At 40.5% G+C, this 20812-nt stretch overlaps 2 protein-coding genes across 4 annotated transcripts; one reads left to right on the top strand and one right to left on the bottom strand.

The window, feature by feature from the left end:
• Positions 1–4092: 4092 nt before the first annotated feature.
• Positions 4093–5755, bottom strand: gpr160 (G protein-coupled receptor 160). The gene is given in 3 exon segments (XM_034555404.1): positions 4093–4669; positions 4671–5049; positions 5656–5755. Coding segments are annotated over 2 exon segments (885 nt in total). The 5' UTR covers positions 4979–5049; positions 5656–5755.
• A 4394-nt stretch (positions 5756–10149) lies between these two features.
• On the top strand, positions 10150–20587 carry nadkb (NAD kinase b). 3 transcript variants are annotated; one of them, XM_034555956.1, is made up of 12 exons: positions 10150–10287; positions 11495–11788; positions 11900–11983; positions 12565–12694; positions 13104–13212; positions 13894–13979; positions 14514–14616; positions 14767–14942; positions 16813–16912; positions 17008–17165; positions 19527–19609; positions 19701–20587. In XM_034555956.1, exons 2-12 carry the CDS (start codon positions 11496–11498, stop codon positions 19858–19860), a joined length of 1482 nt encoding a protein of 493 aa, XP_034411847.1. In that variant the 5' UTR covers positions 10150–10287; position 11495; the 3' UTR covers positions 19861–20587. The 3 variants fall into 3 exon arrangements, with proteins under 3 accessions (XP_034411847.1, XP_034411849.1, XP_034411850.1); XM_034555958.1 differs by having other exon boundaries at positions 10150–10366; XM_034555959.1 differs by having other exon boundaries at positions 19550–19609; positions 19701–19818.
• Positions 20588–20812: the final 225 nt, after the last annotated feature.

Here is a 20812-nt window from a genome sequence, read left to right as displayed (position 1 = left end):
TTCAGCACAATACTTGAGGCAATGTACTAGTGGGAAGTATATCTCATGTTGTACTGGCTTGAGTTGTGTGGAGCAGAGACAATTTAATTGGACCCACCATGTTTTTATATTTATTGCATAAATGTCACCATTTGATGCACTGTACCAGATTGTAGCACAGCTAATTTGCATCTGTAGTCCCATGACAGACACAACAAACATAAAACAATAGCAAACAGTACAAGATAAGACACAATACAACAGTATATGTGGTAAGAAGAACACACAATACGAAGCTACAGTACATCACATTAAAAGTAAGTAATACAAACTATTAAAAGTAAGTAATAAAAACCAAATACAAACCATAATAATTTTGCTCAATGAGTACAGCGCTGACCAGCTTTCAACTGATTTTTAAAATTATTTTTAAAAGTGCTGATAGAGCTGCAGCTCTTCACCACGTCAGGTGTTCCACTGATTTGTGGCTTTCACAGAAAAGGATGACCGAATGCAGTGCGGTGAAATGAAACGGTGCAGTCGAGTAAAGAGGCTATTCTGGTGGATCTGATTGAACTCACTGACTGTACACAAGGTCACGCAGTGGAGGAGGGGCCAAACCATTTAGAATTTTATAGACCATGCACACATTTGAAAATAGTCTAAAATTCACAAAGCTCAGCAGATTGTATTCCTCCAGTATCCTACAGTGATGAAAATCCAATGACTTTTTGTCCAACGTTTTAAGAGATTGTTTATATAGGGATTCCAGTGGTCTTATGGTTGTTTCACCAGCCTGCCCACAATGAGTAATGCAATATGACATATGGGAAAGGAACATGGCATGCATACAAATCTTGGCAGCATCCAGAGAGAGAGACAGTTTCTGATATGTTTAAAATTAGCCAAATTGTACTTTATAGTTTTAACCATTCTCTTTACATGTTTCTTGCAGTTCACATTTTTATCCATATCACGCCAAGATATTTAAGATCAGTAACAATTTCAATCCTTTCCCCTTTGATAAGAATATCAGCATCAGGAGGTTGTGTCTTGGTTTTGGAGAAAAACATACCTTTTGTCTTGTTGACATTTAGACTCAGACATGATTGATTCATCTGCATACATTTGCAGTTCTACATCATGACACTGCTCAAGGAGATCATTGATGTATGAACTAACTAATAAGGGACCTAACACTGACCCTTGTGGAACAGCCATGGTGCATTCCCTGTTTCTGGACAGTGTATCACAAACTTTAAAACATTGCATCCTGTTCGATAAGACATTCATGCCAGTGCTCCAGATGAAAAGTTACATTTAGAGAGTTTAGATATTAAAACATCATGATTCACTGTATCAAAAGCTTTATGCAGATCTAAAAATACAGCACCAACTACTCCTCCTTTATCGAGCCTTGATTTAATTTGCTCTATTAAGTGCAAGTTAGCAGTTTCTGTGGAATGATTATGTGAGGGTTCGGTTGTGCTGGACCCAAGCGCAGACACGGGGAGGCAAGGTTGGGTGGATGTAAATAGTTTATTGTATAGAACTGGGAGAGTGGAGATGGAGTGGTGAGCGGCGGCGGCTGAGCGGAAGTGCAGGTACGGGATTCCTGGGCACAGGGAACAGGGGTTAGCAGGAAATCACAAGTAACAAGCAAAGTACGTTTCTTAGTGAAGCCGAGAGTCGAGGTACCACTTTAAATGGTGCAATAATCTAGCAACTGGAGAGAGGGAAGCCAGGGTGTTTTAACAGGGAGGACTTGATGATGTCATTGGAGACAGGTGCCGGAGATGACGTGCAGGTGTGGAGATAATTGCCAGTTGCCGGAGGCCACGCCCATGAGACACACACACACACACTCACGTAACAGGGGACAAACCAGGAAAAGAGAGAAAGGGACGAGAGTCACAGACAGATTAGTTCTAAAGCCAAACTGCATAGGATGTAGTCCAAAAGTGCTTGTGTTAAGGAATGTTGTCAGTTGTTGAATGACGACTTTCTCTGCAATGTTTGACAGTATTGGAAATATACTTATCGGTCTATAATTGCTGGCTTCAAGGCGGTCTCCAGATTTAAAAACAGGTGTAACAATTGTGACGACCCTCTCACTCTGCAGCTGGGTCCCCGGCCTAACAAGGCTTCCTGGTGGGAGGAGCTCCGAGAGGGCATAAAAGGCAGCACCAAGGGGCGTGTCTCGTTCTCTCTCTCCATGATGCTACCACTCAGCAGGGCCTGCTGCACCAGCCTTGTCCTGTGCTGCTTGGAGCTTTTTGGGTTGTTGTGGCAATAAACAGGTTGCGTTTTGTGAGATCAATGTGTGGCCTCCCTTTTTGTTACTAGCCGTGAGCTAGGTGGTAACACAATGGCACGTTTACAGTCATCAGGGAACCAGCTGTGTTTAATGGGCAAATTAACTAAATGAGCAATGGGGGGAGTTTTTGAGAGATTTCACAAACATGGTGTCAAATGGAAAAGCATCTCTACATTTGGAGCTTTTTAAAGAGCTTACGATTTTGTTAATTTGTGCCTCGTTGGTCTGTACCAGCTCAAAAATCTGACCTGTAGCATCTGTTGGAACAATTTCCAAATTCCCTTTTGTAAAGGATTTTCCTAATTCATTTAAAGACTCCAGAAAATAATGATTAAAAACAGAAGCAACAGCAAGATGATCATTAATGAACTCTCCCTGTACTTTAAGTTTAAAATCTCCTAACAAATGTGGGTCCCTCCTTATAAGATTGTCTATATTTTTCCAAATCATCATTCAGTATATTGAGATACGAATGTGATTTAGCTAATCTTAGCTCATGGGTTAAACCTTATAAACATTATACATCAGTCCTCATCAGCTTCCAAAGATTTTCATTAAACCAGGGTAGATTGTTTTGTTTTTTTGATTTTATCAGAACTCTCACATTAAAACTTTCCCTTACAGTGTTGATTCTATGAGTAAAGTTATTACAGCCATAGCCTAAATCGTCAGAGGACAGTACATTGTCCCAGCACAAGCTGTTAATTTCACTGACAAATTCTTCTTGCTTAGCTTTAGGTATGCACTGAAGGATCTTTGTCTTACTTGCCCTATTCCTAAACCTATTTTGTGTCTGTTTTCTGGCATATAGGGTTATGTTGTGATCTGATAAGCCAGCGATTCAATTATAACTTTTGGTTGTTCTTTCTGGTTTGTTAGTAAATATCAGATCAATGTGTGTACTGGATTGTTTGGCAATCCTTGTTGGGCCTTTTACTAATTGTTATAGGTGAAATCTGTCAGTTATAATTTTTAGTTTTTTCCTCTTTGATTTATCTTCCCAGTTCACATTTAAATCACCCATAAGAATGAATTATTTCTTCAGATTGCACTCTTTCAAGACTTCTGCGATTTGATCATAGAAAGTGTCATCTGCAGCAGGGGGCCTATAAACACCTAGAATGTCAAATGATAAGAGATTATTCTTATCCCGACATACTCTAACTTGTTACCCGCCATGAAAATCACACGTTCACGTTTTACGTCGTCTCTCACATAAAAAAGCACCCCTCCTCCCCTCCCTTCGGTTCTATCCCGAGAGCGGTGCGAGCCTCAAGAGCCTCAGTTCTGACACCTGACTGACACCTGTCACTCACCTGACTGACAACTGTCACCTGACTGACACCTCCTCTCCACAATTCATTCTTTAAAACATCCATATAATAGTTGTTCATACATTTCACTCAAAACCACAAAAGTCAACCTTGTGGCGGTAAATAAAAAGTCTGGGGATCACCAAAGTCATGAGGATTCATTCTCATAGGACCATGGACGCATCAAACGTTACAATCCATCCAATTGTTTATATCACTTGTTTTTATCTTACTATGTCTTGTGTGCACTTTACCCCTTTGCTGCTGTAATCCTGTACATTTCCCCACTGCGGGAATATTAAAGCTTTATCTTGTTTTATCTAATAGTTGTTGAGGCCTTTTATTCTGAGCCAAAGTGGTGCACTGGCTGATGGACACAAAGTGCCATTTGTAAAACCGTGCCGCTACCATGGCAATCCAACTTTTCTTCAGAAATTCACATTATTTCCTCGGTATAAAACATTGACGTCTAAGCAGCTAATTCTAACCATGAGTTCTGTTTGTGTTTGTCATGTTCGGTCCTCTCCATACAAAATAAATTGAAGGAACTGCTGCCAGGCCCTGCGTTATCTGCGAGGCAGGACAGACTGCACATAAAACGACAGCTATCAGAAGGCTGTTGAGGAAGCAGAGCCAGGCAGTGTTCAGACCCAGGTATGCAGGTATCCCCACAGGTGCCAGGAGGAGCACGGCCAGAAAACACTGGAATGGGGCCCGTGTGTTCAAAAATATACGTATGGCCTGATGAACAGCGTCTCTTCTGGAGTGAACTCCACTTTGGTCTGTAATTTGGTCTTGCAAAGGAGGATTTTTTAAGAACCGTGTGCTGAACCCAGCATGCAACACTGCACAGCCCAGAGACAGGAGAAGAAACATGGCCACCTGCAGGATCTGAGTTGTGTGGAATGTCCAGCACTGGTATATCTCGTCGTGAGACACATCCTCCATGACAGGAAAGAAGACGTAGAGAACCGTGAGGTACCACAGGAGGCCGGTCACAAATAAGCAGACAATAAATCTTGTCCTGGCAGTTATGGAGTGCAGCCTCCGAGTGACTGAATAAATGGTCACAACCGGCCGCGACTACAACAAGCCACTGCAGAGCATTGTAGACTTGTCCGAGGATTTGAACCAGCAAACATACACGGTACCTGGTCAGCTTCAAACCAAGGAAGAAGACGCATCCATCGTCGTGCATGTGCAGGGTGGTGACAAAGAGGGTCAGGATTGTGTCGACGACAGCAAGGGACACACTGAAAACTCCCAGGAGGCTCTTGCAGATGTTGTCCCTCTGGAGAATAACCAGAGCCCAGTTGAGCAGACATTTTCCTCCCAGACCGAGCAGGATGGAGGGGATGGAGATAATCATGGTGTGTAGTCTGGCAGAGTTTTTAACCAGAGCTGCATCAGGTGCACTGGGTCATGATGGAAACTCAGCTGCTGCAGTGGGAGACATTAAACAGCAGTGTATCATCCATTTGTTTGTGCCCACCTGAATATACGCACGTCTTCCAAATCCTGCATGAAATATGTGGTTCTTTAGCTGTAAAATGCTGCACTGTGTTCACCAGCTGTTCGCTAACTGTGTCCGTCTGTTGTTTGGTGCTGAACTGTTTACTCTCAAAACAGTTTCTACCTGCAGTCGGAAATTATGCTAAATTGCTCCGTTCGAGCTGCAACGTTATCAAATTGTCAATTTAGAAACATTGTTTATAGCTGCTTTATAGTTCAGACGAAAACATTCAACCCATCACATCGTTTGGGTGTGGTTTGAGCAGATTTGACTGACAGCGCTGGCAACATTAGCAATCATCACACCAACTGGCAACAGATTTGGACTCAAATGTTGCAAAAATCTGATTTCTTTCCCCCAAGATTTTTCTAGCCCACTTTAATCCAATGAGGAGAGATACAAAAGACACAAAATGCCAGAAATATCTCCCGTGAAACATGAAACACTCTTCTGACTTTAAATATAAATTAGTGTTGGACCCCACTGTTTTAATGATTTTAGATAAATTAGAAGACTTTTATGACGAGCCTTACTAGTTTTCACTACGTCTCCATGGAGACAGTGTCTCATAGAAACCAGGCTCCTCTTGTCCTTTTTTAAACCTTTCTTCCAGGTAACACTTGCAGCCGAAACCTCAAGCGTCTCACTGAAGTGTTTGCCTGCTTCGCCGTGCCTCCTGCCTCTTTGGCCCTGCCTCCTGCCATGGCCCTGTTGATGCCCCTCCTCCCTACCTTCTTCTATTTACATGGATTGTGGCTATCTGGATCTGCTCCATGCCTACATTATTCATAATTTCTGAATAATAAACTGAATTTAAATTGAATCTAAGCAGCGGAAATAACCAAAAGATGAACTGAGTATTAACAAATCTTAACCTAACGGTCATCACGTTGCATTTTATGTTTCACTTCCGCTTTGTCATTCAGTCTTCAACCATTTCAACATGTCCTCCAACCCCGTGAAACAGGGTGAGTCAGTCCGTGGGGACAATAATACCAACCAGGAAATGGAGCACAGGCAAGCGGTCTTTCAGAGTTCACAGTGAAAGTGGATATCATACAAGGATATTATATCATTGGAATATTACTGTTATTTGAGTTGGCAATGTATTTGCTTTTTAATTGCACAGCATATTGTTTCAGGGATGATGATATATTTTCTCCTGATAAAGTTTACATTTTAGATTTTAAAAGGGGAGTTGAATTTTTTATTTTTATTCAGAAGACTGGTTGAAAGAAAGGAAAGGAAGACGGGCCGGCACGTATCAGCTCTGACAAGGAGGTTCACAAATCATGAATCTTATTTTGAATTCATTGTTTTAATACAAAAAGGAGTAGTGTTTCAACAACCAATTATTCAAGAAAATTATTCAGGCGTTGAGAGAAAAACACTGTCCAGACTTTACAAATTGAGCCTTTTTATTTGGCCTAATTGTAATTGAATTAAATCAAACACTTTGGTCCAGCTTTCAAATTGATGTGACGAAGAACACACTAAATGACTTAATTTCAGCGAAACATAAAAAGTAAATTATTTTTTACCCGCACACAATATGAACAAGAATAAAAACACATTTGCAATGAGCAGGCAGGATGAACTACCAATATTAACTCTTGTATTTATCAACATAAATTACAACACTCAGTCAGTGCAACTAATGTAAGTTCAGTTCAGCTCTGTGTCCCATCACAATGCCATAAGAAGGCATGTGACTCCAGTCATTGAGCTGTCTGTGACTGAACACCGTCTGTGAGTGCCTTGTAGTTGGGCTCATCAGCACAGACAGACACTATGAGGCCGCCTGTGAGCTGTCTGTGACTGAACACAGTCTGTGAGTGCCTTGGAGTTGGGCTCATCAGCACAGACAGACACTATGAGGCAGTCTGTGAGCTGTCTGTGACTGAACACCATATGTGAGTGCCTTGTAGTTGGGATCATAAGCACAGACAGACACTATGAGGCCGCCTGTGAGCTGTCTGTGACTGAACACCATCTGTGAGTGCTTTGTAGTTGGGATCATAAGCACAGAGAGACACTATGAGGCCGCCTGTGAGCTGTCTGTGACTGAACACCATCTGTGAGTGCCTTGTAGTTGGGCTCATCAGCACAGACAGACACTATGAGGCCGCCTGTGAGCTGTCTGTGACTGAACACAGTCTGTGAGTGCCTTGGAGTTGGGCTCATCAGCACAGACAGACACTATGAGGCAGTCTGTGAGCTGTCTGTGACTGAACACCATATGTGAGTGCCTTGTAGTTGGGATCATAAGCACAGACAGACACTATGAGGCCGCCTGTGAGCTGTCTGTGACTGAACACCATCTGTGAGTGCTTTGTAGTTGGGATCATAAGCACAGACAGACACTATGAGGCCGCCTGTGAGCTGTCTGTGACTGAACACCATCTGTGAGTGCTTTGTAGTTGGGATCATAAGCACAGAGAGACACTATGAGGCAGTCTGTGAGCTGTCTGTGACTGAACACCATCTGTGAGTGCTTTGTAGTTGGGATCATAAGCACAGAGAGACACTATGAGGCAGTCTGTGAGCTGTCTGTGACTGAACACCGTCTGTAAGTGCCTTGGAGTTGGGCTCATCAGCACAGACAGACACTATGAGGCAGTCTGTCTGTGTGATTTTCTGAACTCCACTTACGTGGTTTTCGGGACAAATTTGTCATTCATGAAAGTGTCTCATCTGGGATTCGTTCTGAACGTAGACCGTTGATAATTACGTTCACATCAACTCTACAGACATTTTCAAATGATTATAATAATAATAATAATAAATACGAGAATATTTGTATCGTTAACAATTACGTTTCACAATCATAGTCATGATTCTACGAGGTATCGTGATAAAGATACATCATAAAATAAACAAAAGCACTACACGAACACTCCAAATGTAAGTGAATAAATAAATAAGCACTATACAGCCACAGTGGAATAGAATGGACACATCTACATTGTGCCACAGTAGCTGCACCTCTGCACCGGTGACGTCTCAGTTTACTCGACCGGTGCTCGCTTCCGCTTTGACATGATTTTAATCAGTCTGAAGTTGCTTTCGCGTTGCCTGTGGAGTCTGTCTATGCACACGTCTCTCCAGTTGCATGCCCTTATAAGGAGCTGGCGGGGCGTTTCTGTATGCAAATCCAGATGCAAAACGAGAACGTGCGTTCTCCCTCCATCCGGCGAGCACAGCTGAGAGCACTTCGGCTGTGGAAGAACGCATTTTCAGGCGTTCATGAATCAGAAGGAGATCTTTTTTGACGTTGGTCTTCTGAAGTCCGTAAGAAAACATTTCAGAAGACACTTCGAGAATGAGGCCCAGGGGCGTTTGTAGGATTCAAAGAAAGGGGGGGCTAGGCCCCAAAGGGAGTGTCACTTTTGTGAATATGTGCAAGTGAATGATTCAGGTTTACCTGTAAGTCGTCGGTAGTTGTTAACGATTGTTACCTGCTTACATTCAGGTTTACTTGAGAGCAAAATCACACTCTTTCTGATTGAACCAATCTATAAACTGTTGGAAACAATGGATATGGGGCCCCAAACGTGTAGCAGTCACAAAAGTGACACTCCCCTTGGGGCTTAGCCCCCCCCCCCCCCTTTCTTTGAATCCTACAAACGCCCCTGCACAGGTACGTTTGTAGGTAAAACGTACATGTAAAATAGGTAAAATAAATTCGGAAACACATTGGGCCTCATTTAATTTTATTTTGGATAGCTACAGGGAAAGTCTCCACAAGCGACAGGTTGGCGACCACTGCGTGTATGTGAACAAGCTCTGGCCTGAAACAACATTTTGATAATGAGGAGTTTTAAAATACTTTTATATTATCAATTGTATAATGTCTTAACTTATTTTTTAAATTTAGAACATGTTGGGTCCAATAATAGTAAAGCAGAAGTATAAAGCACATTTTAAGTACTTTAAACTTGCACTAAACTACAGTTCTAGATTATATACTGGTTATATTTTTCTGTTGTGGTTTACTTCTTTTAGTCAAGTATAGAGATTCAAAGGAAATTGTTGTAGCTGATCACAGGTTTAGGACATTCTTAAGATCAAAAGATTTGGTCAATAATAGTTTGCATTTCTTTTTTTGTCTTTAGATAATGAATCAATCAATTAATAGACTTTAATTGCAATTCATTTGTATTTATTTGTACTATTTAATTATTTCTTTTGTACAGTTTCCATTGTACGGTTCTTTTAATTTGTGACATATCTCCTTATTTAAAAATAAGAAAAACAACTTAATAATTGGCAAATTGGATTGTATTTTACTGTGAGAGAGTACTCCAGAGGAATTAGTTAATAGTTATACCACAGTGGAGCAGTACTCTGTCACGTCAAAACATACTTGTATAGCATACAAAATACAAAACAATGTAAAAGGTAAAAGTAATTTAGTTCATTATGCAGAAATTGCCCATTTCAGAATATATTATATTACTGGGTTATATTCATTGAAAGATTAATGTGCATACCACTTTAATGTTGCAGCTGGTAACAGTGGGGCTAATTTGTATTACTAGTATATACTGCTGGGTAGCCTAATCTATAACAAGATGTAATATATTCAAAATATTTTGTAGTATTCTTTTAAGTAACAAGTGGCACAACATGACCTAAATTAATCTTGTGGAGTGCAAAATATAACAAAATTGAAATACTCAAGTAAAGTACAAGAACCTCAAAATTGTACTTAAGTAAATATACTTTTCACGACTGATTACAATTCTATTTATTTATTGTTTAATCTCTTTGTTGTATTGTTTGTTAATCGTGTTACGCCCCTCACTGTGTATTATGTGTGATAGGTATGCTCAACAAAAACTATACAAATTCGTTAAAAAACCACCTTTTCAATTGCTCAGTTTATTATACTTAAACACTGTTTCTACAATTATTTCTCTCTTTCGCCAAATATGGCGCTGTTGCTTTAACTGAACACCGGTCCTGCGCAGTGACCTTCCCGCGGTGAGGCCCCTGAACAGCTCGTCACTTCCCTCTCGCGCATGCGCAGTCTGTCTTATCAGCTCCTAGAATTTGTCGGCGCTGTCCATCTTTAAATATACGTCTTTGTAGAGTCCAAACACATTGGGTCCTTGATGAAGTAGCTAATGGCGATATGAGCATGTTTGCTTCTCTCTGACACAGTAAGGCTTCGTTTCCTTCAGGGGTTCACACCGGCTAACGTCAGCTGGCTTAGCTAACGTTAGCTAAGCTTATCGCTAGGTAACGTCCGCTGTCAACAGATCCACCGTCACTCAGAGCCGTTAGAATCTAACCAAACGTTAGAAGAGCGAATTCAGTCTCGTGTCCGTTAACGTCATCTTAACGTGATGGTGTTTTAAGAAACAGGTTGTTATCTCACTTGAGCTCGGTCCAAGGTGAAATTGTTAATCAATACATTCAACACTAGCTAACTATATGAATATGACCTTAATTCTGAATATAGCGTTAATGCTACAAAGACAGTATGCTGTGATGCTTTTTGCTTGCCATAACATAACTCGGCTATCTAACGTTAGGTTAGTTGGCTTAGGTCGATGGTTTGATGTATTTCAAACCATATTTAATCTGAAGTTCAGCTCTATTCAATATGTGTCTGTTTGTTGGGGCTATAAACAAATCATTAAAGTCGGTTTGCTGTAGGCCTAAAAGTAACAACCTAACCTAAGTGATCAATACATGGATTATTTATCGAGGTTAAACATGAACCCAAAGGAAACAAACGCACCACACCAAGCATCCATTCAGCTCCACATTCGATCTTTAAATGACTAACCTAACTATCAACCAGACGAAAGTTAACTATTTATGTGAGCTGGAATGTGAATCATTTATGAGTGAATTCTTTATACACTTGAAGTTGTTTCATTATTGGTCGTTATATGTTTGGGAATGTAACATAACTGATGTAATTTAGCTTCAATAATGACTTTGAATATTTAACTATTAACAACAGTCATAATATACACATATGCTTTTTGAAATGAATTACTTGTAAACCTACTACTCAAATAATCCACTAATTTAAAGTGGCAATCCTTATGAATTAAGTGATGAATGTGATTGAAAACAAAATAAATTGTGCTTAAAGTATCGCCGTCTGGAGTCTTTGAATGTCCAAAATTATATACTTAACATGCTATTTCTTCAGATTTGTGTGCGTAATTCAATTTTTTGTGTTTTCAATGTAGAGAACTGCAATACAGCACTCTTTCCCCCCCCCCCCCCCCCCCCCCTTGAAAGTGACTTGTTATTTATTGCCACTTCAAGAATCCTCCTGTACATTGTTTCTTCTTTTTAAATTGCAAAAAGAATCTGAAAGCGAAGTTTCTGTTTCTGGCTTCCCTCCAGAATGGAGAACTCAGAGAGCGGTCCATCATCGGAGCACCTGGCGGTGCTGGGCGGAGGCATGACGCAACCCTCAGCAACTTCCAATCAGCTGTCGGAGTCAGCCAGGTCCCCCAAACACCGGGATCACCTGGCCAAGTCTCCAAGGAGACAGCGGAAGGCATCGAGGACACAGCGACGGGGGGGTGGTCATGAACAGCTGCTTCGGGAGATTGAGCAGAGGAGGTTGCCAGGCCAACACGAGCACTTGGAGCCCTCTGGCTCGGCGAGTGACACAGCGGAAAGCTCTCCTAAGAGGTTTGCACTGCAGGTTGCCAGCTGGTCCGCCGTGCCACTGCCACAACTCTGTTGCCCGGGACAAGATGTTATAGTGTCTTGACGTGCCCTGCTCATTTTCTCTCCTCACAGGAGAGCCCACTTTCTACATGGACCGTATCCAGCCACTCACTTTGGACCCAAGGCCTGTATTCTGCCCAACCCAACTTCAGTCATGTAAGCATGAGTGTCAAACTTTCTGTGTGCAAACTGGCATATACTGTTTACACAGAAACGCTTGTGTAACTGCGAGATAAGATAAGATGACAATGCTGTGATTGGATGGTACATGAAAATGGGATGGCTAACCGAACAGACCATGGATGCTTGTTGCCACCTGGTCTAAAGAGTGTTTCCTCGGACTTGATCTGAAAACTCAGACACAATTGTCTGCACAATGCCTGTGATCCGCCACGCAAGGGAGGAGAGAGACAGGTAAAGAGGAGGAAGACGTTTTTTTATATTCTGAGGTTTGGAGTTTGGACCTCACTCCTTCATATGTAACATCTAAGTGTCATAACAGTTAATGAATGACAGCAGCTGTTGTAGATTCCTATTTTACTTAGAAGATGAGGTAAGACCGGGTATCATTGTGGCATTTTACCCTATTTGGAATATAAAGTCTCAAGACAGTATGATTATGTAACAGTCAGCTCTATAATCTGTTTCTGTGCATCTATCTTATTATTTTCAGGCACAGTATGTGTTTGTTTACGTGTGTGTGTGTGTGTGTGTGTGTGTGTGTTTTCGTTTCCCAGGCACATCCAGGACCCAGCCAGCCAGCGGCTCACCTGGAATAAACCGCCTGTCAACGTGCTTGTCATTAGGAAAATCCGAGATGAGAGCCTCGTCGAGCCTTTCAAAGAGCTCTGCAGGTTTCTAGTGGAGGTACAGAACTACTGGTACATAACGTATAGATAGATAGATACTTTATTAATCCTGAAAGGTGACATTCTTGGGCTACAGCAGCATTTGTACATACAGGTTATGCAATAACATATACAAAAATAGTAATACAATGGCTTTGGCTCCTATTAAATTGGACCCGTTTGCAACCCTGAAAAACAGCAATCCGAACAAAAAGAATCCAGTAAATGGAACAGACATGTTTCAGTCTGGTCTCACGCGGCTAAAACACCTTTTGGCACCAAGTTTCCAAAACAAGCTGTGTTTTGTCCAAAAAGACGTGTGTTTACATTCCATATGGACGGCATCATAGTAAACCACACATGTTTGGCATATGCTGAGTACTTTTGAAAGACGGCTGCTGTCACTAAAGCCCGTCTTTGTGTATCAGGAGAAGCAGATGATGGTGTACGTGGAGCGCAGGGTGGCAGATGACGCTACGCTGTCAAAGGACGAGGCGTTTGGTTCCATACGCAATCAGCTGTGCACCTTCAGAGAGGGTGAGACTCCACAGCAGACACACATACATTAATGCTGAGCTGAAGGCATCCTTTGGAAATTATTTTAGTAGAAGTAGATGTGAACTCTGTAAGTATCAGCTGTAAAATGTTAAAAGTTTAGGAACTTTTTCTAACAACTTCCTGTTTTTTATGGTTGTGGTGTTAAACAGTGGTTCTACCGTTGAGTAACAATACATAGTACCGTATGAGCTCATAGTTTTGCGTGTGGAATCTTAATTCGCTCAATAACCAGTAACAGCTTTCTAGATGAATCTAGTGTTGCTAAATATTCTCAACCTATGATGGAGTGGAGTATAACGAAGTCCAGTATGTCCTTTCTTACACGTGAGCACAGTAATCAGTTAAATGTTCATCTCTACTTCTGCACGCAACATTTAGTTTAGATCACATTAATGTTGTCAATACTTTTTTACTATGGTCTTTTATTGTCTCATGATGTTGCTATTGGTCTGTTAGATAACGTTAGTTGTCATACTGGTCACATACGTTTGCCTTTGACTGACTTTAAGACATTATCTTCCTTTTTGGCCTTCTGAAATAGGAAAATAATAACTTTTTTCTTACATTGTTAGATGAAAATATGTCTTATCCTATGATTGGTATAAGCTGTGAAAATGAAAACAAAATATTGAATACAGCAGTGTTTTTGTCCACCTGCAGGTTATGATGATATCTCTGACTGCATAGACCTGATCATCTGTCTGGGTGGAGATGGGACTCTGCTGTACGCCTCCTCTCTCTTCCAGGTCATCACACGCTTATTGGTTGATCACTTCAGGCAGTCTTCAACATTTTATACGACCGAAAAATACAAACCACAGGAAATCAAAAACATTTCTTATATCTTGTCCTGTCATTGGGACATATTTTAAAATGTACAAATCTGTGATTAACTTTTTTAATGTATTATTATGTTGTATCATTGTATTTTACTTTACAAAGAATTCCCACTTTGCCTATTTTCTATTTTTAAATGATGAAAATCAAGAACAAACCGTTATATTTAGACTGCTAACAACTTGAAAATCAAACAAGACAAATTACATAAATTAAAAACTACATCTTTGCCTGTTTAAAAATATTGAGTCTCAGGTTTCATATATAAGTATACGGAATATTTAGTTTACTGTATCATTCATGTGCTCATAATGAGCTCATGAATGATACCATAACAACTTTGTTTTAAAAGTGCGTACTGTAGTTTATTAAACAAATGAGTTTTGGGGTCATGATTCTGCTGTTCTGATGGGGTTGGGAGTCAGACTGTTTTTTCTCTGTAGGGCAGCGTCCCTCCGGTTATGGCGTTTCACCTCGGATCCCTGGGTTTCTTGACGCCCTTCAAATTTGAGTCATACAAGACTGAAGTGGCCAAAGTGTTTGAAGGTAGAGAGTTATGTTTAATATGTGTGAACTTAAACACAATTGTTCTCCTGAAAGGTCAAACATAGAAATATATCATGTTTGCTTAGGTACAATAAGCAGGTAATGTGTATGTGCTTATGTTTGCGCGTATGTCTGTCTGTGTGTTTTCAGGCAACGCGGCCATCACTCTGCGCAGTCGTCTTAAGGTGAAAGTGGTGAAGGACATGCTTCAGAGAACAGGCCGGCAGCCCCACAGCCGAGAGCCGCCGCAGCAGCAAGAACACAACGGACTCCTTCCTCATGGACACACCAACAACGAGGCTGGAAAGGTCACCCTGCAGCTACAGGTGGGGACAAAGAGGGATAATCGGGGAGAGGGGACCAAGTGCTTCTTGAGCTAAGAAATGCACAAAGCAGAGTAAAGATTCCAATTGCTGCCTCCTTTGTCACTGCAGAGACTTTTCCATTCAACCAGGGACTAAATTTAGTTTATTGTTACCGGTGCCAGAAAACTAGAGGGGTGGAGTCAGCAGCTACACCTGTGTACAGCTTTAGTTGCACAATAAGGAAGTACTTGGTGACACTAGAGTCTATATTATCACAGGCGCTAATTTCCGCTGAAGTTTATTGATCTAATGAACAAAGTTGTCAGCTTCTTCACTCGTCTAAAAAGAAAGATGAAGGAGAGCTGTATATGGGAACGAGCTGGGAGAGAAGAGAGAAACGGTGTTTTCTCCGTGCCGTTCAGAGATCCACTCAAAAGCATCAGTGTCACACAACCATGAATACAATTCATTGTTCTTTCCTCATGTATGAAAACTCAAAGGCTGTCCATTTGTGATGGCTGGAGGGATGTTTAAAGGAAGACTTTGAGTTTGGTTTAAAAGGGCTTGTATATTTAGTCCCTATTATTTACTCAAACAATGCTGTAAGACCACAGAGATGATGGAGGCTTAATCTGTCTGTGTCCCTGTGTCCCTTGTTTCCTTTTTTGTCCTGGGTGCGTTTGCACATGTTTACAAGATCAGTGAGCGAGCTGGGTTGCCATGGGAACAGTCATAATAAAGCTGCTGGGCGCAGATATGAGAGAGGAAAAAGTAGGATGTTTGTGAAGTTCTGTTGAGCCAGTTTCCATGGAGACCCCGGCATTAACCAAGTCAACGACGAATCAATATTTAATGAGGTGTGATGCTCTTGGTCTGACAAACTCTGTAGCTTACCAACATGCCTGACTGCTGCAGAGACACACACACACACACACACACACTGCTGTAGTTTGTCATTTTCAGTTCAGCGCTCTTCCCTCTCTCCGTCCGTAAATAAAAGGCAGTGACGGATCGCTCTGGTCTCTGAGCCTGAGTTTGACCTCACATTACATCACGTCTGCTCCATCCAGCCGGACGTTTGCACCGAGTTCAGCTGACGTCAGTAAATTGGTCCGGCATCACCGCTCAGCGCTGCAGCACTGTGTTAAGCGTGATTTGTGTGCTGCTTGTCTGCACGCCAGCATTTTTCTCTGCGTGTAGTTTCCTCTTGTAATGTGGGAATGTATTGCACTGTAACTGTATGTTGCTGGCTGAATTATATATATTTTTTATTGAGTGCAGAGATTACACTTAGTTTAATATCTACTGTCTGTGAAAAGGAATTACATATTGAATACTGCCCCACTGTAAAGAGCATTTCCACATATGACAGCAAGGAGCAGTGCAGTTATTTTGCCTTTATCTGCCAGAGAAGTTGTGTTTAAAATTGTTGTTAAAGACAAACTGATGAGGCTTTGTTGTGGATAGAAACATTGTGTGGACATTTCTAAAGCACTCTACATTGTGTACAATCTTTACAAACCCTTCAATTAAGTCCCATCATATTCTTGCATGAACCGATTATAAATCTTTCAGCTCTACTATACTTTTCATCCAGTTTTCTATATTTTTGGTTCGAAACATATTTGATTGAGCATGGAAAAGATCATTGTTATGATTTGTTATAATCTCTCCCATGTTCCTGAAATTGGTTACCAAATCCACATATATATGGATGCACATGAACACATTTGGCCTATAGATGGCACTACAGTTACATAATTAATTGAAAAGGCCATCAACATGATCACATGTCACTAGTTTGATACCGATTCAGTGTGGAATTAAAAGATTGTGCAGCCTCTGACTGCCTTCTACTCTTATCTTTTGGTGTGTGTGTGAGTGTTTTCAGGTGTTGAATGAGGTGGTGGTGGACCGAGGCCCGTCCTCCTACCTGTCCAATGTGGACTTATACCTCGATGGACGGCTCATCACCTCTGTGCAGGGAGACGGTAAGAGCAGTCACTCTTTCATCATGACTCATATACACGGTGAATAAATATGGTAAACGTGGTAAATGTCCTCCCTCTCTCTCTCCGTCCTCCAGGTGTGATTGTGTCCACTCCTACAGGCAGCACAGCGTATGCAGCCGCAGCAGGAGCTTCCATGATCCACCCCAATGTACCCGCCATCATGGTCACCCCCATCTGCCCACACTCACTCTCCTTCAGGCCCATCGTTGTCCCTGCTGGGGTGGAGCTCATGGTAAGAATAAAGGGGAACACATGACTGTTTACAGAAAACCAAGTGTTTAAATTTGACTTTTGGGCCATCACAGGATAATCATCCAAGTCTGAACTTTACTCAAAGGATGAACCCCATTTTTCCAAAGTAACTTACCTCATTTGGTGGTTTTATGATGGTGCTGTCTTGGGCTACAATCTACAGAATTTGCGAAAGTAATTTATCACCTGTTTTTTGTTGACAAAATAGTCCAGTAGGTTCTGCATTTTTCTCATCATTGTCCTCCTGTTCTGGAGAAAACAACAGCTTCACATACAGTATACCTTATTTGTTTACCTTTAAAATAGTTTAAATCATTACAAGGCAATACTCATAAACCTTTTGCCTCGTTGTCTTTTATGTCATGATAATTAAGTTAATGTGATCATATGTGTCCTTTCTTTTGAGATGCATTAATACCAAAGGACATTTTTTTTCAGTTCAACAAATGACCCTATTAAGTTATTTTCCATCTTATATATTTACCTAGACACTTTGTAGCCATGCCAGGGCCCTATTTCTCGTACCTGGCTAACGTAGTTAGCGGGATAATTTTCCGGATGAGATTACACAAATCAGGGTTTTCAGTTCATTCAGTCTAGCTGGATAATCAGACCACTCCCCCGGAAGAAAGTGGCAGCTCCCTTCCTCATTGATGAAGGAGTGATATTAGTTATATTAACATTTTATAGGGAGAGAGTTCTTCGAGATCGCCAAGATCCGTTATCACGTGATGATGACTTCCTGTACGAGTGCTATCGATTCTGCCCACACATTGAACACCACACGCCGCAGCCGGTCTCACAGACTGTTTGCAGAACCTTGTGGTACATTGTTGTACAGTGTCGGCGATGCAGAACATCGGGAAAGCCGCTGTATGCCGTGGTGTTCGTAAAGTTTATTTAACACTTAAGAAACTTCTGGATGTGTTAATTACGTTTCCTGGCAATATGCAATAAAAGTTCTATAAGGTCATCTCCACATACATATATATACACATATACATTATCTACTTGTTCTAAAAGAGTTGAGATAGTTATTTTAGATCTCATTGGATGATACATGCCATTAAGCCGACTGCCAGCAGGCACATTAAAAGAATGAGGCACTTAAAATTAGTCAATACATTTAACACTTATGCTGCGTTCACACCAAAAGCGTTGCGAGTACATTCCATGAAAGTCAATGCACAGACGAATGGATGTGAATAAAGAGAATTTTCATCCAGTTATCTAGACGTAGTCGGTGAAAGTCATCGAGCTGTGTAAGCCTACAGGTGATGTTATGTATAAATAAATATATATATATATATATATATATATATATATATGTATATGTGTGTGTATATATATATATATATATATATGTATATATGTGTGTGTGTGTGTGTATATATATATATATATATATATATATATATATATATATATATATATATATATATATATATATATATATATATATATATATATATATATATATGTATATGTGTGTATATATATATATGTATATGTGTGTATATATATATATGTATATATATATATATATATATATATATATATATATGTATATGTGTGTATATATATATATATATATATATATATATATATATATATATATATATATATATGTGTATGTGTGATATTAATGTTATGAACCCAAACACGAGGGCGTTTGATGATCCGACGTTTCTGGGATTTCCACAACAAGTATAAAGCAGAAATAGTGGTATTTCTTCCATGGTGGATGGCGGAAGTTATAACTGTTTCCATGGAGATAAGCCACACCCCCTCTCCAGCGCGAGTGAAGTGAATGAATAAACCACAAATAGTCGGGCGAGTAAACTCACGCGTGTAAAGCGTGAATATTCATGTGAACGCAGCATTACGCATTTAACTTGTCTGATATGTTGCCATGCTTCTTGTCTAGCCCTCACAGTGGTGGCGGTGTTAGATGTTAACATAATTATGTTCTGGAATTCCTCATATACGTTCATGATCATCTCCTGCTCGTCAGCGGAGAAAAAAGAGGCTCTTCCTTTTATTTGCCTTTGTGCTGTTAGAAAATCATGGATTCGGTGATTGACGCTTCCCCCTTTTTGAAGTAGGACGGGCACGAGCAAATATCCTGATGGTTTGAGCGCGGATCAGCTTTTAAAAAAAAACGGGATAGCCTGATTTCAATCATCGTGTTAATTTAAGCTGGATAATAGGACATTTGATCGACTTAGTTGAACCACGTGCGAGAAATAGGGCCAGGGACGGCAACGTTGTTGAGCTAGTTAGTCGGTTCTGATACCCGTAACTGTAGCTTGGAAGCTTTCTGTCTGCTTCTCCAAATCAGATCACCTTGTCCCCTGATGCCAGGAACACCGCCTGGGTGTCGTTTGACGGCAGGAAGAGACAGGAGATCCAGCACGGAGACTGGTAAAGTTCTTTCACTGTCGCTTTCATCATATCCAATTGGTTTTTCCTCCATTTAGGATTAATTCTCTTTTTGCTTTTCTCTCGAAAACAGCATCAAAATTACTACATCTTGTTACCCGGTGCCCTCTATCTGTTGCCATGACCTAGTGTACGACTGGTTCGAAAGCCTGGCTCAGTGTTTGCACTGGAACGTACGCAAGAGGCAGGCGCGACTGGAAGACGTCTCCGACTCGTCAGACACCGGAAACTGAATCCGCCGGTGTTCTTTCTGGCCAAGTTAGACTCAACGCTCTCCACAGCAGCCTGTGAGCGACGGTGTCCAAACATCTTCGACACAAACACGGGACTGTGAAAGTGAGAGCATGTGTGTCCAAATCATTGCTGCATTAGCTGATGAATAGCACGTTTATTGAGAATATTTTATACATTCGAGAAAGCATCTCATTACGTTCCAGTGCAAAAACCATCTGCAATTGTATCTGTATTTTACAGGGAGAAAACATGATTCTCTCCCAGAAATGGAAAAAAACTAACCCAATTGCAGCAACTTAAATGACTACAATATATTCATATTATGAAAGAATATTCAGTTGTTTTGAGATGGAACACTTAATCATCAATATGATGCTCAGTGTGTAAGATACAGGCATAAACTCTGGGGGATTATAGTTAGAAAAAAAACACTGATAGATGAAGAAAAATTAGTGTAAATGTAAATTTGTACATACAAGATTCAAGGATAAATGTATTATGTTATATTTATGTTATATTTATTTACATATACACACAATCCAAAGCCGACTCTGTAAATCCGAAGCTGGAAAGGATATTTTCATTGGATCTCTTTTTCTTCTTCTTTAATTCTACAAGTCAGATTGCACGATGTAGAACAAAACAAAATAGAACAAGTTGGCGAAACTTCCAGCAGTCGTGTTATTTTCATGATCATTAAACTGTCAACGTGAAAGGAAGTACCCACTTTTTTTGTTGAGTCTGGTCTTTGTGTGAACTCAAACTTTGAGTTGGCATCAAAAAATTAATTCCTTTTAGATAACTAATTATAAAATATAATTATGGACTGATGAGTAGTTTTGTGGGATTGTACATGTTTATATATGTATATATGTATGTATATATGTATATGTATGTGTGTGTGTGTGTGTATATATATATACACACACATATAGCATTATAGATATATAT

The sequence above is a fragment of the Cyclopterus lumpus genome, chromosome 17 (assembly GCF_009769545.1).
Source record: "Cyclopterus lumpus isolate fCycLum1 chromosome 17, fCycLum1.pri, whole genome shotgun sequence".
NCBI lineage: Eukaryota > Metazoa > Chordata > Actinopteri > Perciformes > Cyclopteridae > Cyclopterus > Cyclopterus lumpus.
This window is presented reverse-complemented; position numbering and strand designations above follow the sequence as displayed.